At 40.6% G+C, this 19,783-nt stretch overlaps 1 protein-coding gene across 6 annotated transcripts in view; it reads right to left on the bottom strand.

Annotated features, from left to right (window-relative positions):
- The window catches only part of clstn1 (calsyntenin 1), a 34,205-nt gene extending 15,018 nt beyond the window's left edge, over nucleotides 1-19,187 (bottom strand). For 3 of the 6 annotated variants that reach the window (XM_034589803.1, XM_034589800.1, XM_034589801.1), the window contains exons 1-5: nucleotides 18,881-19,179; nucleotides 5,484-5,606; nucleotides 3,174-3,203; nucleotides 1,442-1,637; nucleotides 62-270 (exon numbers count right to left, since the gene is read on the bottom strand). In XM_034589803.1, the coding sequence (XP_034445694.1) occupies nucleotides 62-270; nucleotides 1,442-1,637; nucleotides 3,174-3,203; nucleotides 5,484-5,606; nucleotides 18,881-18,962 (640 nt within the window). In that variant the 5' untranslated portion in view covers nucleotides 18,963-19,179. Of the gene's footprint in view, nucleotides 1-61; nucleotides 271-1,441; nucleotides 1,638-3,173; nucleotides 3,204-5,483; nucleotides 5,607-18,880 lie in introns of all 6 variants that reach the window. The other 3 variants (XM_034589804.1, XM_034589802.1, XM_034589805.1) reach the window with 2 other exon arrangements.
- Between the last annotated feature and the right edge of the window lie 596 nt (nucleotides 19,188-19,783).

The following is a 19,783-nucleotide window of genomic DNA, read 5'->3' on the forward strand; positions in this document are numbered from 1 at the left end:
ATTGCTGGCCCTTAGGCACGCTGCAGCTTTTTCCCAATAAGACTTAAGTGATGGTCCTCACCGTCTTTGTCGACGGTGAAGGGCACATCAGGGGTGACAATCTCGTAGTTGCAGATTTGGCTGAACTGGAACGAGCAGTCGGCGTCCACTGCCTCCACCTTCAGGATGCTGTCGTACTTCTTTCCCTCGATAACGGTGGCTTTGTAGGACTTCTCCTTGAACACGGGTGAATACTCGTTGATGTCGTTCACTTGGATGTGGACGGTGGCCCTGATAGGGACATTTCAAAGTTAGCACACTGGCAACTGGGGATGTTCAAAAGACATACTTCATGAAGAAGAAAAAAATAACCCAAGCAAAAATATTCTATCATCATACTTCATGATGATTTTGAGATCCATTTATTTATTTAAAGTGCTCATGAAGAAAGAGGAGAATAAAAGAAATGTATATTTCCGGTATCTATGGATATGCATATGAAGCTCTATGCTGTTTGATGTCTGCCTTTAATTGTAAATTATTTTGTCGTTCTTGTGTTGTCTGACAGTTGCAACAGACACAAAGGCAATTTCCACAAGAACTATAAAGAAAACTGTCTTCTTTCATTCTTGTTACCATAGTTACTGTCATATTTCGTACAATTATGCTTTGGGCATCACTGCGTCAACAGCTCCAGCACATCAATTTAATAATAATTTAGCTTTTGAATTCATGGTAAAATAAAAAAAACATCACATAACAGTATTCACAGTTCTGTTGTTCGCTTTGCTGTCATTTTCCACAGCAAATGGGTAAATTTCATGTGAGCTGCACCTTAAGAGTTACATCTGAAAGAACCCTTATTTATCCTACATAGATATGAGAGGACAGGCTTCTGTTTAATGTTTAATTAACAATCAGTATTTAAGACTGGGGCTGTATAAGAGAATGCAAATATCCAAGTCAGCTGCAGACTTTCTCTGAGTTTCTTCCTGCCAGCCCTATAGTAGATGTCTGTAGAATGTCTGAGTGAGGCCATGTGAGAATACAGCAGGAAAACTCTGGAGAATTCACCATAAATTATGAGGTTTCTAACATGTGATGGACAAAAACTTAAATAGAATACAAATATTTCTGGGGGGAAAAGAAGAGCCACACATGTAGAAGACACCAAAGAAGATGTCAACTTGCAAAGACGAGATTCAAGAGCTTTTGGTTAAAATATGCTCTCCCCAGCGGAAATTATATATTATGTCCTGCCTCCTGCATGTTCTACCATGTTCTAGAAGTCAGACTCGGACAATCTCCTGCTGCATTCTGCACATGTGAAAGGCAAAATCTGGAGAGTGTCCGGACCCAATTGTCTGGACTTTTTTCAGAGTTAACGTCTGAAAACAGCTTGAGAAAAGCTCATGACTCAGTTTAGGCAAAGGGCCTCGTGAACTGGCAGGGGATGACTCACTTGTGGGACTTCTTCATGTTGGCACCATCAGGACCCTCTCCACAGTCGTAAGCCTGGATGGTGAAGGTGTGCTCCTTTTGCAGCTCACAGTCCAGCTTGTCCTTGGCCCGGATGACCCCCTCGCCAGTGGACTTGTCCAGGACCACTGCCTCAAAGGGGACATTCTGCCCGTGGATCCTGAAGCCGCAAATCTCACCTGAACACGTCAAGAGCCAAAGGAGACTTTGCTCAGATAACGGACGACAGATGTGAAATTACATTGTTCAGAATGAACAATTATGTTCAAGCAAAGAAACCATAAATTCACGCAAAAAAAGAAAAGAAAAAGATCAGCCACAGTTTTTTGGGAGCCGGGGATTTGTAGATTGGGGTGGGTGGTGTCTGTGGAGGAAGCCCAAAAGCACTGTCATACGGGTGAGTAGTTTTGGGGGAGGGGGGTCGGGAGAGGGTGTGGGATATTTAGTATCAGTACACGAGTGTCTTTTCCAAGCCACTTAAAAACATTGCATCCAGTCATGCAGGCAGAAACTGAAAAGATGTGGACAGGCATTTCACAGGAATACTTGATACTAAAAATTCATGAAACCAAGACAAAAAAGTAAGTACATCAAGAACAATATTAGGTCATTTATCTCTGTTATGTATAAAAATTACAAACGATCTAATCAGGAAGAAATTAACATAAATGAAAGGAAAATTAAAGCAAATTTTTTACTCTTTACTCTTTACAATTGAGAACATTGTGTAAACGGGATCCAGCATCAATTCAGCCATCAAACCCCAAAAGGTCTGTGAAAGAAAAAAAATCTCAGACAACACTTCCATTATGATATTTATTTTTTCGTAATTGAAAGAAGTCTTCCTGTGTAATTTTGCCTCTCACCCGAAACTACTGGAAAATGAATTCAAATAAAATCATAGAGAACTGAACCGGTAACAGTATTCAAACAGAAAAGTACTGGATGAGAACTGGGGTTAGAAATATCCACTTGCTTGACATCCACATCAAATGACAACTGCAGCCATGCTAATGGTAAAGATTAGTGGTGAAGATTTAACTCAAAGAGATCCACTGAGGCAAAGATGCAACAACAGAAACTTTGCAGCAGAGAGAGTTTGCATTAGTTAACAATCTCAGCAGCTTTCATTTGAAGATTTGAATGTGAGAAAAATCCACAGGAGTCACTGTAGCTGCTCAGACCTGATTTGTCACATAGAGGCAAGACGAACGTGGTCAGTGCCTTTGAGACGTTCACTTTCAGAACGTTTCTTCTCTTTAAATATCAAATCCATTGTGAATTTCTGCTCCAATTGCCAAAAGACTTCATAGGTTATGAAATCATCGTCTTACTTTTTTATTTAACTGTCTTAAATTTGGATTGTATTGGACAGAATGACAGCAGAGTGACTGAAAACTCCTGTTTTAAGCAGCGCTCCGTTTCCTGGTGACAGCTGAAAAACTGTTAGGGTCTGCAAACTGCAATGGATGTCTCATGCACAGATATTTCTAAGTAGAGTCAGCCCCACATCACACTTTTCATCCAGCTGTTGGAACGTCAACATATTCAGGGTGAGAAAAAACCAAAATCAAGAAAACCAAATGGGGAGATTACGGAGCATGGCGGGAGTTGCTGTGTAAATGTGTGGATGCTGTTTGTTTTATTTGTTTTGTTGCGTTAGTGGGTTAATAGTGACAACTAAGCACAAGGCAGAAGAAAGAGCCCAAGATCACCTTCATCAGTGAGGGTCACCTCAAAACTCTCTACAAGGAAGGGAGAGAAGATAAATCCAGATCAGTTAGAAGAAGAGTTGGAAGCTCAGAGAAAACACAAGGAGGACAGGAAGGAAAGACACTCTATAAGCTCACAAAACCCTTCACAAGCAAAGAATAGGCTGCCAGTTGAAAGATAGTATGGATTAAAACATGTAAGAAAAGATGGATGAGTCTTTGCGGTTCACAAAACATCACAATTACATTTGTGGAAACTAGTTGATCAGTTTTTAAATTAATTGAGTCCTGCATCCAGAAGGATCCAACACTGAGACCTTTTCTCCCATTCAAATGAATGAAGAATTCTTTTTTTTCTGCTTGGCTGTTTGTTTATGGCCCGTCAGGGCCCCAGTGTGATGGACGGGGTCATTTTGTTTTCACCTACTAAACAAAATGGTTTTCACATTAGGGGCTGCTGTCCGGGGCCAGTCACGCTGTGGGGGAGTTGTGGGCCTTCGTGTTCTCTAGTGAGCTCTAATGACCAGCTCACATTAAGGCTTTAGGAATTCCTCAGCTTGTTCCTGGTCACACAGGCCTCTCATCTCAGATCAGGTCAGCCATCATAGAGACTGATTTTAGTCTTGACATGCACGGGTCATTTAGCTGTTGGTGCTTATAAATAAATAATAAGTACAGTGGTTTAATAGAATTTTTATTTACAAGCTAATGGATCCAAATGCTGTATATTCAGTGGTGTCTAATGAACCCATTTGCAGGACATGTGCTGCAGCTTGTCTATTATTAGTAATATACATTATTATATTTTTCCTCAATTGGTGTGTTTTGGTTTGAACTAAAATAACTTTATTTAAGGTCCAGTCACCTGACCTCACGTACCACACAGACATAAAACACACAGAAACACAGTCTCACTGTATGGCCCTAATACACACAGTACAAACCGCTACAGGGGCTCCTCTTTCCTTGCAAGCACACCTATTCACGCTGATCTGACTTAAGAGCCTGTGATTGGACTTTTGCATGGCCTGTGGGTCAGCTTTACAGTGAACCCTGTTTGTTGGCACAGATGGGCCGACTAGAAAGAGCCTGGCACGGCAGAGCCGGTCACCCCTGCTGCCACGTGAGGCCAGATTGCTCGCTCTGTCTCCAGAGAGCATGTTCACAGGGACACACAGTCCATTCGCAAAAGTCCTGCTCATCAACAAGGGAGCCCCTCCACTGAAAGAAGAGGGACAACCAGGCTCTGCATTCAATGCTAATTTACTGTGAAAGGAGACAAACATGCAGAGAATGGGAATTTATTAAATTCCTTGACCCTCAGAAATGATGGGCCTCTTATTGATGCCGTCCACCTTAAAGGCTGATTGCTGCCAGGCTGATCAGCTACTGTGAGCTGTCACATTTCCCACAACTTTGTGAAAGATATTACATTTGGCATCTCCTCTGAGCGACACGTGGATGTTAACGCCTCACTTGCAAAATCAGGAGAAGTTATGCAAGATAAAATGGTCATATCTAGTGGGGTGAGAGCACAGAGTGCGAGGAGAATAGCAGACAAAAGATCACACAACTCACGTGATGTGAAATGGTGGGAAATCATTTCCACTGCTGTGGGGCTTTGAATTCTGGCCAAAGTCAATCCTGATGTGATTAAAAAGCCCCAGAGCTAACGCTGCCTCTGTACATAAAGCACACTAATTGTGCCCCACCACTGGGAGGAGAAAAGACATGAAAGGGTATTTTGATCTGAATATCAAAAGGGAAAATCTGGTGGTTATGGAAACCAGCTGTGCGTCAGTATGACAGCCATGTCGTAATAATTCAATTTGCAGAAAGCAATTGAGTCACACAAGTCTGCTACCAGAAGTGCATTTAATAATTATTCAATTTTAGCAAAGGTATTATCTCCTGCACTACTGAGACATTGTTAATTTAATATAAGTGCACATATAATCTAAATTATAACCTAGATCACAGAAAGATGAGTTATATATTATATAAGGCATTACGCTGGTTCTACTCCCATGTTAAATAAAGCTTTTTTTCATTTTCAAGAATGATTCGTTTAATAAATCCAAAGTCAATTAGTGTTTAAAACACACACAACAATGAGACGGAAATGTAAAATTAAATCCCGTTATAAATTCTCCATCCATTACATGTAACATGATGTCAAAGCTTTAATGGTTCAGAGTCATTTAAGTTAGTTTTCTCCTTCATTTAGTGTGAAATAAGATAAGTAATTTTAGGTTAATTGAAGCTGAGGTATGAGGAACAACAGCAGCAGCAACATTACATCTCCTCTCTCACCTGCATAGCGTAGAGGAGCATCCTTGTCCAGTGCAATTAGAGGGGGGTCCAGTAGCACTTTCTCATCGTTTTCCGTTACGATCCCATGGTACGTCGTCTCAATCCATGGTTTGTGCTTATTGACTGTTAGAGACAGAAAGAGAAACATTAGTGTTCACTATAAAGAAAAGGTCTCTGCTAATTATTTCTGTCCTGAGATGTCTTGTTTTTCTCTCAATGGCACAAATGAGCAATTTCCATCTTTTTTTCTGCACCGTTAATGGTAAATGTACTAGATTTATGTAATGCTTTACCAGTCTTAATGACCACTCAAAGCTCTTTATAATACAAGCTGTACACACACACACCCATTTATACAGCATATATATACATTTATACAGCATATATATACACATATATATACACATATATATATAGTGGTACTCCATCACATCCCATTCACACACACTAATGGCACAGCCATCAGGGGCCCAAGAACAATTTGACATTAACAAGCATCTCAGGTGATCTGACCACGAGGCAATATTTTTAAGTTAGACAGTTACACACGGCGTGAGTCCGCTTGTGATTGGATCTCACTTCCTCGCTCTATATGCAAATAAACATCTACATTATCTTTGTTCACAAAGTGATGTGAGTCTATTTTAGTGCATGAGTCTTGAGATATTACTTATTTGAAATTGTAAAAAAAAGAAAATCAATATGTATGAAAACAGAAGTTTAAAAATAATTTCCCTTTCATTGTGTAACTGTGTCGGTTCACATGACGTCAGCTAAACATGTGTGTCACAGGCCACCTCGAAGTGGGTGATCAGATCTTGAATAAAACCATACTTCTTGAATGTTCACAGACCTACCATGTCTGAACAGAGCCTTGTACTTTCAGGGTGGCTTTGTGGAGCATTAGCTGTGCCGTTTACAGCTCAGTGAGCTACTCAACCTGGGAAGCATTAAAGCTACAGACAGCAAACTGTCCTAACTGGCGGCTGCAGAAAAAGCTGCAGTGAGTGACATATTTGGGCTGAATTAGAGAACAGTACTGACGCAGGGGATATGCAGCTCTCTTACAGACAATATGCGCTCACTCCAGAGTGAGAGGAGAGGATAACATTCCTGTACTACTGATCTGCAGAGGCGATGCTAACTCTGGCTGACAGCATGCTGTGGGGGACAGCAACTCTGGCAGAGCTAACCAAACTATAGGCACATTTTCTGAGGACTACACATGCAAGACCTAAGTATGTTCAAATCATTTATGTAATTCTTGCCCTGGATTTCAGAACAATAGGTTTAGTTCAGGCACAGTATCACCCAAAATTAATTAGGGCTGCAACTTTTGTGCAAGACCTATTAACAAGAATTGCAACTTTTTTACTGATCACACTTATTGATCCATGGCTTTGAAATGTTATATCAGTGTTTTCTCAAAAGAAAATTTTGTTGAAATCATAATAAATTCAATGTGGCCCCATCTTGCATTTAAGCTAATCCATGTTAGCCTTCAATCAACAGCAAGATGTAATTGACCACACTTTAATTAGCATGTGGCCCAAAGTTACGTCATAATTAATCTAAAATAATTCATAAGGCATCACAAACTGCCTGTAGATATGAGAGCTTTCTTTTGGATTCATAGAGGAACATCCCAATGCTACATATGAGCTGTCAAGAGGTTATCACAGCACACATTAAGTGACCTCAGGTAGTGAAAAGCGTGGGCTTTTTCCATGAGATCCACAGGGTTAACCATAAAAGACTAAAAGCAAGTCAGAGCAGCGACTGATGGCTTAAGTTGGGATGAATGTTTGACTTCTCTGTCGATAATTCTGTGGCACATCCTCCAGTCCTAGTCAGTGGTTTAATTACTGTGTCTCTGTTGCAAAAAGCTGGTGAAATTCAAGTATCTGCTGAGGTTGCCAAAACAGAAATGTTGTTGGCACATGTGCCTGTGGGTTAATGTGTGAACTGCAAGTATATATTTATTTCAAAGTCTAAAAATAAAGTTATGTAATCACCATTTAATAATTAAGCATCACAAAAACATGTATTAATCATTTCTTATCTACTGATACAAAGAGCTCTGTAAGTTACAAAACATCACAAGAAACATTTCACAATTAAATCCTAACCGAAATATCTTTTGCATAGTTGTTTCATGGTTTAAAAAAGCCTCAACATCACACATTCATTATCTGCCTAATAAGATGTCTGATGTTGAATAACAATCTGTGCCTGAGTTATATTCTGAACTTCAAACAGTAGCCAGATTTAAAGGAAATCTACAAAAGCGTAAATTAACGATGGCAAGGTTTCACAAGGCATTAAATGTCAATCTGCCAAATCCAATTTCAGCGAAGCAAATGAGTCGCGTTGTGTCATTACATAATTTAGTGTAATTCTCAGTGATTTCACGATCAATGAAAATTAATTACAAGCTACTTGCACAGGATTGGTTTGACGTGGGCATCACCATGAATGGGAATTACCCAACAAACTATCATTTTATTCTGTGGGAGGTTTTTTCCAATGGTATCTCAAAGGCTTACGTAGAGATACTTTCAAAACTCGTCAATGCACAAAGTAGAGAGTATTTTTTATGCTTAATGAATGAATAAACAACATTAATTTTATATATATATTAGTACATTCTTAAAGTGAGTAGTTTTGGATGTCTTCATTAAGTTTATTATCAATTTGACATGATAGAAGACAGATAATGAGGTGAGGGACAAAAACTGAACAACAAATGTTCCCATCTTAAACTCACTGTGTAGTTATTGTAGATTAGTAATGACAGAAATACAGTGTGGCTGGTGTACTGTATGTGCCAGTTAAGCTGATGCTGTTAAACTTATTCATTATTACAAAAGGAAAAAAGAATGTGACAAAAAGAAAATATTATATAGACTCAAACTGTGTTTTAATGTTTAGCCAAAATAAAGAACTTTTCACTTCATGGCTGAGCTGCATAAGGATTTCCTATCACTTTAAATCTCTGGTTAATCTTGTCCTGCACATGCAGTGCTTAAGTGCTATGTTTGCCGGTGATTTGGAATTGATCAAGCCCAATAAGTCGTCTGAAGTGAAGTGGATGTCTTTAGACAGATTGCCAGGCCAGACTACTACAATAATCTGCTTTAATTTCCACAGAGTCACAGTGGCTTTAATACAGGTCCATCACTCGTTAGAGGTGCACTGAACCAGGATCAATACTGAATGGTGCAACATCAAGCAACAAATTTAAAGCTCCTGGAGGTTGATACCAAACATTTGAGTCTAATCGTGGCCAATAAAAACAGCTGAATGAACAGAGATGACCTGTGTCTTCTCTGGTTGATCTAATTTAATGTTGTTTCCCGCAATCTAGCATCTCCATCTAGACCATTTGGAATTGGCCTCAAAATAAATGTGAAGAGTTTTACTTAATTTTCATTAATTTAATCCACTGTAAGAAAGCACACAAGCTTAAGACCAGCTGACACTGGTAAAACTAACTGGTAAAGTAATATAACTTAAGTCCAATATAAAGCAATATAATGCTATAGAGAGGAGTTTAATCACATAATTGATCGAGTATTTGTCATTCTCTGCTCATAAAGAGAGTTTAAAACCACAAACTTCACATTGGAGCAAAAATTGTGATGCCACTTATGTGAAGGTATAGGAGGACAAAAGATGCCCAACTGCAAACGGCACGTCTGCTGTGCATCACCATTTAAATCACAGCTCCTTTCACTCTCACACACACACCTCCCATGAAATAAAATCTTAAGCTCCATTTTATCTTAAGCGTGAAATTCTCACATACGATGTGTGAAATTGCCAACAAGGCCATTCTGACAAGACAGCTTCATCATCTCCCATCAAGCCTGCAGTGAATAGGAAGAACGTTTGTAGTGCTGTGACTTGCTTGGCAGAGAACATCTGACACAGTGCAACAGAGACGTGATTCACGGAAACTGGGTGATTTTGTTACATACTATATATATTACCTATTAGAGGATTTCTACGATTATAAAGGGAAGACTTTGCACTGTAATGGAGGCACGAGTTTGTTTTCTTCAGGAGAGGCAGCTTTAGGATTTAGGATGGAATGAGATTAGGAGACAGGCTTTGAAGTGAAGCAGTCTGAGAGGGGGATAATGTTTCATATGGAAAACAGCCATTTTCTTAATCGAACTAAATTAGAAAACCACTTCTCCTAATGCAATGCATACTCACTACTGTCCTAATTATAACCTGCAGACTCAGCCCATCGCTCAGATCAAAGAGGGTAATTCAAGAATAAAATGCGACTCTTTTTAATGAATAATGATCAACATTAAACTGATCATGGGACCCCTGATCCTACAGCAGAGAAGCGCATGGGCTTGTGTTGTATCAAATGTAAATTAACATTATGTTCTTAAAGTTATCTGGTAAAATTTAAAGCCAGATTGACATGTGGCACATGCTGCTTAATCCAATGTGGAGCAACAGAAAGAAATCTTCGTCCTAAATCCTGATAAACAACCTAATTTTAAGGAGATCACAACAATAAATGTTCCTAGCAAAGCAAAAAGAGCTGTTCAACTGTGTGAGAAAAACACTACCTTCTCAGCAAAATTTAACGGTAACATAGAAAACAATAATTAAGTAAGAATCTCCATCTTTTACAGCAACCACTAAATGCACATTACCTTGAATGAATATAAGCCTGAAAACAAGAAAGAAAAAAGACGAGAGAACAATAAGTCAATCTGTCATTGCAAGCTACCATTAGGTAAAAGAAAAGAAAAGATGGTTGCTCATTAATATCATTTAATGCATCCTTTTTTTTTGCTTAAGTGCAGACAGATTAGAGAAAAGTGAACAGAAAAGGGCAAAACTGGTCAAAAATAAATAAATAACAAAGCTAAGGGGTCAATTACAAAAACATGTAGATCATTCCACATGCATCCAAACATTGTAGGGTAAGTTTGAGGAGAAACATGAACTAAGTAACCCTCCATTGTATTTGTAGCAAAATAAATCATTTCAATATAAATATTAGATGAGTTGGGATATAAATACACACATATAATGGGCTGATATTGCTCTCTTGATAAATAATAGATATTACCCCTGCAGTGTCATCCTCTGCCAAAGTAAAACATTTTCATCTAACCATAAAAAAAGTTTATAAAACACAAAACAAAGTGTTTGTATTGCAGCAGTTGCCACAAAAATAAACCCTCCTATATACTGTATCACATACCAAACAATTTAAACCCTGATCTGTGATATGAGCAATTATGACTGGCTAACATCTGGAATCCACTTAAAGAATGTGCAAATGATGCTGAGGAGGAGAACTCAGGGGGACAGCAACAGTTTTCGAGAGGGAGGAGAGCTGAAACACAGCCATCTTCTGACACCACTGGACATGGATAAAGTACTTGGTGTTGATGTGTGAGCCAAACTGTGCTATGCCAAGTCAAGTCAACTTCACTGATCAGCTCTGTGTCTCTGCCACCTGTACTGTGCACTCTTTAAACCAGATGTTCCTGGTGTTTTGTTGTTGTTGTTGCATAGGCACCTTGTTTGTTCCAGGGATTACAAGGGACATATATGCATTTATTGGAGATTGATAATAGGGGTTTAATGATTCTGAAGTGATCCAGATTTGTATCAGGATGATGGAACCATGATACTGAGCTGTATATTTTGCACATTAAACTTGTGGAGCCTGAACTAAAATACAATTTAGTTAGATGTACCGAATATACATGTATGAATGTGCATTTATCATATTGTGTAGTCATTGTTTTTAAAAGGTACCAAACATTTGCTCATCCTCTAAATATGACAATTTGTTGTTTTTCTTTTTCAGACATGACAGTTAACTCTAACTGTTGACAAAACTAGACATTCAAAGACGTCAACTGGGGTTCTCAGGAAATATAACAGGCATTTTTACCGTTTAAGACAATTTTACAAACTGACAGAAAACAATGATGAAGAGTACTGTTAGCTGCAGTCCTGCTTGGAGTCATGATCGATAACTGGAGTTTCAGGCCTCAATGAAACAGTCAAGACCATTATTGGATCAATAACATTGCAATACTACAGTGAGACCAAATAGCTAGCAGCTATCCCCCCTTAAATGAATCACAGGCACTTTCCTGATCTTTAAGGTGCAGAGAACGATGCACCATTTTCAGTAGATTAGCAGTCTCTGATGTGAAGCCATTTGTTGTTAGTTGTAACCACCACTGCAACTTTTGAGCTTTCCTTTCAACTAATTAAACCACAGAACAATAATGGTCTTGTATAGAAAGGCCCAATAAGGTTCTACTCAGCTCAGCACCATCTCAAATAGAAACAACAGTCCAACAACAACAATATCAAACTTCAAGGCAATCTTTGAGGATTGAGGCACCTATTGAACAGTGGGATGCCATCGCTGATTCTTTCATGACTTCCGAAAGAAAGGGGAAACATATTGACCATTCACATGGACACAAAGACAAAGCCCCTTTATGGTTGCCTAGCTCTTTTATTGAAGCCTCAGCTACACAGTTTGACCTATTAACCGTGATGAAATGCTTCCTGCGAGAATGTAAGGGCTACAATGGCCTGTGGTAATCCTGAGGTTCAATAGGACACCTGTACATGCGCTCTCCCTCCATAACACTGCTGTGATGTCTCGTCTTCATGAAGGAGGAATATAATCATTCTGCCTCCCCAACACTTCACCAATACGTGATGTGTTCACAGGCTACTGGTCACCCTGGGAGAAGCAGAGGAAACCACCACAGCTGTCCAGATTGCAGCAGCATCACTGCAGCAGATGATCAGTCTGCGAAATAATTTATAACCTGATAATGCTTGTGAATCTCTGAGTGCTTGTTGTGTAATGATAATGTTGCAGCCAAGTGTCAGTGCCTGAGACGCGTTGTGAGGCGCTGTTTTATTGACTCAGCTCTTATTTTACATTTGACAACCGATGAACCTGCAAGCCTTCATCTTCTTTGATTACATGCAAATGTGAAGCTCTACTACACTCCATTATAAGTCTGGTTGAACACTGAGCAAAACACAACTAGTACAATAATCATACAACAGCCCCTTACCTGTAACTGAAATCCTTTCTTAGAGATTTCAGATTACATTATTGAGTAAAAACTAATGAGCTACCATACTGCAAACTGAGATAAACTGTATGTCAACTAAAGACATGTAAAATGTAAGAATGTTACATATTGTAAATGATATACTAAGCAGCGAGTGAATGTAGTTAAACTTTAATAAGCAAATTAAATATCCAGTGTTTGGTTGGTGTTTGATTTGAATGTTTGAAAGACTGATTACCCATTATTATGAATAAATTAGCCAAACGTGCCAATCACGGGCAACATAAGTGGTAGTGTGGCCTATAAGCAGAGTCTGCAGTCTGTCTTAATATTGCTGGAGACTAAATAAAGACTCTGTTGCCAGGTTGATATTCATATTTGTCCCATCAGCTGCAGCAGTACACGGAACAGAAGAGAAGAGTGTGTCTGTGCTCTGTGATAGTCAGAGCTTGAGGTGGTCCCAGTAAGAAGATTTGAACATTTGATCCGCTTAAACTGTGAAAACAAATACAGAGGAAGAAGCCAAACACACCACTTGCAGAAACTGCCTCAGAGTAAGTGAGCAGTAGACAATTCCAGATAAGGACTGATTTATTTAACTATCCAATAAATCTGTATTTTCCAGAAGCAGGGTTCTCCTGGCAGACAGGTGTGTGCTTTCAGATGATGTTGATGACGTTTCCAAAACCAACAGATGTGAAAATGAAAAAAACAAATGGAAAACAAATATATCCTGGTTAAAAAGCGGTCTCATACATGCACGTAGAAGACATTGGCAAATGTGTCAAGAGAGTTTATGGAGATAAGAGCGGACACTGGTGTCTGTGTGTCTTCAAGAAATTCGAGTGCTCTCCACAGCGGAGTTAATACGTTACTTCCTGCCTTTGCCTGCTGCACCCAGTTGCACCACCTCTCACCTGAATAATGCGGAGGATTTGGAACACGTCTGTGCAGAGATCCTCCAGCTGCATTGTGCATGTGTGAAAGGCAAAGTCCGGGTTAAGTCCAGACCCAATTTTCCAGACTTTACCCACAGTTCATGTCTGATAAGGGCTTTACTGAAGTCAGACAGAAATATCCAGCAGTGACACAGACACTGCAGCTGAATAGGCGCAGGTGTGCAATGCATGCAGATTTGAGTCAAGCACTGGATTCATTTATCCTGGTGACTCTTAACTCCATGGACCAAGAAGCATCAATGGACAATCTGCTCACAGTCTGAAACTGTGGACACACTTCTCTGTTTTTCTTGCCTTACAAGCTCCTGAGCTTGTTGACACAAGCCACCACAATCACAGACTGTGGACTGTTCTGGGAAGCCTTGAAGTCTCTTAAATGAAGCCCAGACCTCAAGGGCCCCTCACTCCCCAAACACCCAGCTCACACAGGAGAGTCTCTCAGTTTCCCTGCCAGGCAACAACATTTGTTTGTCTTCAACGCAGAGACCGAACACACCCTGGATGACCGTAGCGCTGCATTAAAGAGGGGGTTGGGAGCCGCAGAGGCCTTGAATGCAACTCAATCACCTCTCTGTGCGAGCGACACAAAAGGGCCAGTGAGAGTGAAGAAGTGAGAGTGAGACGGCAACAGCTCTGAACAGGCGCTCCGGTGTAGCTGAGTTGCAGCAGGTAATGTGCTCTCTGGTTACCTGTTTCCCATGGAGCTTAATGTTAACACGCCCAATTGTGAATAACTCCAGTTGCAATTTTTCAGCTGGAGGCAATGGGACTCAAGGGAGGAGGTAGCACAGCCGCATAAGCAGCAGATATGGGTGGAATTACAACCTGTACATTTTATTACGGTTTTTAAATCCCAGAATAACACAATGAGATGAACACAAATTACTTTCAGAGTTGAGGCATTCCATTTAAGACTAACGAGGAAAATGATATTTCTTATATATTTGTGTGGCCTATTATCTTCACCAGATATAAAAGTAAAACATTTTTACCAGATTTTTAACAAATTCTTATCATTCTATAAAATATAACCCGTGACCCTATGCTCTGCAGTTGAAGTTGTTAAACATCAACACTACAGATTCATGCAAATTTAAACTCCTTTCTTGTTAGCTGACACAAATTCCCAGTCATTTGGCACAACTTAATATTCACAACTGAATGACCCATTCTTGACAGTTCACTGACTCCATTCAGCGAGTGAAGGCACCGCTGATAGGAAAGTCACCACCGACCCAAATCAGTTCCAGAATTCTCATGGCCTGACTTTCGCGCAAGTGGCAAATTACCAAATCGAAATACTTCAACAACTTAGCGCTTTCTGAGGATTATCTCATACACACATTCTTGAGGGGCTTGAGACACGATCCTGTGAACAGTGAACACATTGTGACGTATTTAGTCAAGATCCCGACCCCAAAGTCTGGGTCTAAAAGCCCTTTTGTTCCTCTGCAGAATGTCTGAATAAATACTGCAAATATGTAACAGTTAACTTGTAGGAACAGGCCCTTCATCTAGGGCAAGCAAACTGTTATTTCGGGAAATAAAGGGTAAATGTAATAGATCTTATCATAGTCCACGGAAATAGTAAACAATTTTAAAGCCTACTTAAATAAGAATGCAAGGTTCCCTCTTTACCTCAGTCCGGGAGGTTAGACAGCGGTGTGTCTCAACAAATAAAAAACATATTTAAGTGAAATTTGGTGCAACCTTTGTCCATCACCCAAAGAGTAAGTGATAAGGTTTAACTGTGAACAGCGCCACCATGCTGATTTACAAGACACTTTGACGATCGTCAAGAACGTACCGTAAGGTTAAGAGGTATATTCTCTCATCAGATTCCCTGCATGGGACAAAACTATGAGTATTGGTCTCATTTGTAGGTTGACTAATTTACCTCCATTTTATCCATTCCTCCTACACATTTTTACAGCTCATCCAAATTTGAATGCATACTTGGCTGAGCCTGATAAAAAGTTAACCGGTTGTTTGTCATTCCAATATCTGCCAATGTCTTGAGGGCAATTCTGATCCTGCAGAAACTGATGACTTTTGCTTGTAGTTTGTACTCAAGAATAAAATTAAATAAATGGCCATAACTCAGTCAGTCTGGCCTAAAATTCACCCTGATACAAATCCATAATGTCCCCATGAAGGATCTACGTATTCTTTAAAAGTCATGGCTGCCATCAGCCAATCAGGATTAAAGTTGCACTTATTTAGCCTTGTGCTGTTTCAGCAAAGATGTGTGCTCACAGAGGTCTTTGTAGTCACATCTGTGTTCAAGGACTGATATGTGGAGCAGATCACTGAACATCAAATAAATTCAGTCCCATCAATCAAAACCACGTCGAGTGACACACTGACAACAGCTGACATTTTACTATTTGTTTAACCAGCTGATAAAGACCTGAGTGAAAGATGTTTAGTTATCAGTCAATAACCACCCCCCTGTTAATATTTATTATTTCTGAGTGTAAACAAGTCTGTAAAGTGATGCTGGATGATGGATTACAACAGTATAACTAGAGCTGCAGGGGAGATTCAAACAGTTTCTGTTTACCATTACATCTCAGGATGACATATGCAGTTTTGGATGAGTTTCATAAGTCCCACAAAAGGTTTCAATTTATAATGGCTTTTAATGCTGATATCAATGTTGTTTATAGAGTGACAGTGCTGATGACTACGTGTAAGGGTAGAAAAGCCTGTGAAGACTTTAGTGGAAATTTACTGTAAAATGTATGAATTAGCTGATTTAACAGAAAAATGTAATGATGCCAAATTCACAATTATTTAATACACTTTTGGTGTAAAAGAAATATGATATAGAGCATCTTTGTATGAATAAATACCATGTGTACAATATTTCCCTGCATGTCTTAACTCATTAGACTTTACAATGGGATAAACTGAATAATTAAGTGATGTGAAGGGATCAGGAACGAACATCCAGACGATTAATTAGACTTCAAAAAGAAATATATTGACCTCAATACATTACCCTAGCATTAACTATATGAAATTTTAAGTAAATCAATGGCAGGCTCCTCCAACTAATGCAGGATGAGAGGAGGCCTGGGAGGAAACACCTGACCTGTAATATGTACTTTATCCTAGCCATGTGAGTACTGCGCATATGTTAACTCAGCACCACAGAAAGCAGGCCATCCAATTTGTTCAACTACAATTACTTAATTCGATGATGAATGAGCCAAGAAACTTCCAATCCGCCAGCTTTTCTTTTGTCTGGCTGTGTGTGCACAGGAGAGGCTCATGCATCTCAGCAGACCGAACATTTAACTCTCCAACACAGGGACACGCAGCAGCTGCTCGTGGTTACAGAAGAAGACACGGATCACGCGGACGAGACGTTCAAACCAAGTGGCAAACACCATAATGTGAAGTTTTGATTAAAAATATTAAAAATCATTAAACGGAAGTGGACAGCACACACCTGAAATGTGCTGACATTTCAATAGACCTGCCACAAACATCTGTGTTTGCCCCAGTGACCCTCACACTGGTATTTCCTTGCTGGTAGTATAGTGAATCACAGGGTGGCTGCAAGAAGTTTGATGTGTAACAAAACGTGTTTTTCCCCCCACTGAACCTTCAAGGTTTGCCTGAGGGTTGGTTGTAACTTCGCCTGAATGATGACGTCAAATCATTTGCAGTGATCCAAACTAGAGGATTCGGGAACAAGAACCGCTAAGGATAGAAAACCTGAGTCTTTGCCCTCTTGTTGGCTTAAAGGTGGCTGTTGTTAAAGGAAGAAATCCAAAACAAGCAATGAAAACGCATTAGCTGGCCTGCAGGTGACAAGAGGTGGCTCATGAAATACACGAGTGACCTTTGGTTAATAAAAGATAAGCCCTCACCAAGATGGTGATTTCACAGGCCTCCCTTTGCTGATAAGAGCAGGAGAGCCAGCAGGTGAACTTTGCAAACACACACATAAAACACCTTTCCACACTACCCAGGACTAACTGCTGTAGGCCTTTTCCTTTTGATTGATGAAAAAGGAAATGAAGTTACTGGTGTAATGGCAGACTCATGGTGCTGGGCATTCTCAGCTGCTTGACATGGCAACGGGAAAAAAATATGGCTGTATTAAAAGCCCCTTTGCCGACATTTATGGAGCCAACAACCCTTCCATGGTCCTTATATTGTTCATGGGGCATAAAATGGGTGTAACGTGAAAAATAAGGCAACACACACAAGCCTCCGGCAATGGGAGCTGCCCAGACATGCTGATATGGCCAGTGACTAATATGCACCTTTACACACCCTGACACACAGGAAGATCACACTGGGGAGTCGGTGGAGTTTGGGTGTGTAAATTCATGCAGTGAGGGATGGCTTCATGTCTTGTGCAGGGAGCTGCTGTGAGGAGGGAGGTGGACCACCCTGCTGCAGATAAAGGCATGTTCCTCCTCAGCGTGTCCATGGGTGACATTGCAAATGAAGAGGACAGATGCATTTCTATCTCTTGAAAAAAAAAAAAATTATATGTACATGTATGTGATCATGATTGGGCCCAGACCTAGTTATAGATTTTCATTAATTTTTTTACTTAAGTGTGTAATCACACCACATGAATTTTTAAATCCGCCGACAAAACGGGAGCATGCGAAGAGGATCTGCAATGCGTAGCCAACCGAGCTCCATCCCGGTGCGACCGCAGCGATGCCAAAGAAAGCATTAGGCCTAGTGATGGAAGCATAAACCTGCCAGCTCTGATGGCACTGGATCTAAAATGGGGGGGGGGGATAAATAAACACATCATCACTCGCCATGAATTCAGATAATTACCTTTTAAAACGAGATGGTTAAACAAGTTAAGAAGGAAAAATTGTGATAAACTAGGTAGAAGGGGACGAATATGAATCTTAAGAAATAAGAAGCCACAAGAAACGAGCGGTCTAAAAATAGACTGGATGCGGATGACAGAAGGGGGTCGTTCCGTGGCCTTGATGTTATCTCCAAAGTAGCCCACTTTATTAGGATGGAATCTCAACACATAGATGGAATATGTGTTTAGAGTGTTATACGTGGCTCTGGGGGGTTTAAAGGGTCAAACGGACGCAGCATCGCGGGATGCACTTGCTGCTGCCGGCGGGATACCTCCATCCCTCCGCTGCGGCTGCGGAGCGGACCATCCCCGAGCAGGTTCCTGCAACACGCATCTCTCCGGACCGCACCGCCCGGCTGGCTAACGCCTCTCCCTCCCTCCTCCATCGTCCGAAGAACCGCTAGACGCGCAGAGAGCACCGAGAGGACATGTCCGACACGTACAGACACGCACACTCACACAACGGGACACAAATCCCAGCTTAGTTACCTTTAGCTGCTTCCACCGCACATAATAGTCCGAGGACCAGTCCGACAGCGGAGGCAAATCGTGTATTCCCTCGGAACCGCATCCCGACTTGGAGTTCAACCGCGGTGAAGTAAGAGGCGGCCTTCTGCTTCTCCTTCTCCTTCTTCTTCCCCCGTCAGTCAGGCGGAGCGTGTCTCTGGGCCAGAAGAATAAAATCCAGAAGATGAGTGTCTGTTACCGCGGTAGCTCTAAGATGGCCGTCGTCACCGCCGCCGCTCTGCTGCTCAATCAGCGCTGCTCACGGTGTGCAGTCCGACGCGTTCACGGACCGTCGTAGAACATCCAGGGTGCACTGACTGACACACACACACACACACACACACACACCAACACACACACCAACACACCAACACACACACCAACACACACACCAACACACACACACACACACACACACACATCTTTCATGTTGTGTAGAGCTGCTTCCCCTGAGACAGGTGTTTATGTAATAGCTATCCACCAAATCACTTTTATTGAAATTAACTTATATACAAGGAATAGAACAAATACACATGTATACACACTGTGCAGGGTAAGCATTTGAAGGAGAAAGACATAGTGGTTATTATGGGAATGTTACACACACACACATATATATGAATATGAACACATTGTAAACACAAATCAAGCTGAAAGCCACAAGCCAACAAAAGAACCTAAACCAAATCCAAAAAAAAATCCTCATGGGAGCAAAGGTGGAAAAAGTTGAGCAAACCGGGCATATTGTTCAATCAGTGTATCTAGTAATTGAGATGTGTGCATGACTAAAACACAATATCAGAAGACATAAGTGGAATTGCAGCCGCCAAGGCCCGACAGTCTGGTTATGAAACCATATTGAAATTCACCAGATCAGGTTTTATT

This window comes from Hippoglossus hippoglossus, chromosome 7 (assembly GCF_009819705.1).
Source record: "Hippoglossus hippoglossus isolate fHipHip1 chromosome 7, fHipHip1.pri, whole genome shotgun sequence".
Lineage (NCBI taxonomy): Eukaryota > Metazoa > Chordata > Actinopteri > Pleuronectiformes > Pleuronectidae > Hippoglossus > Hippoglossus hippoglossus.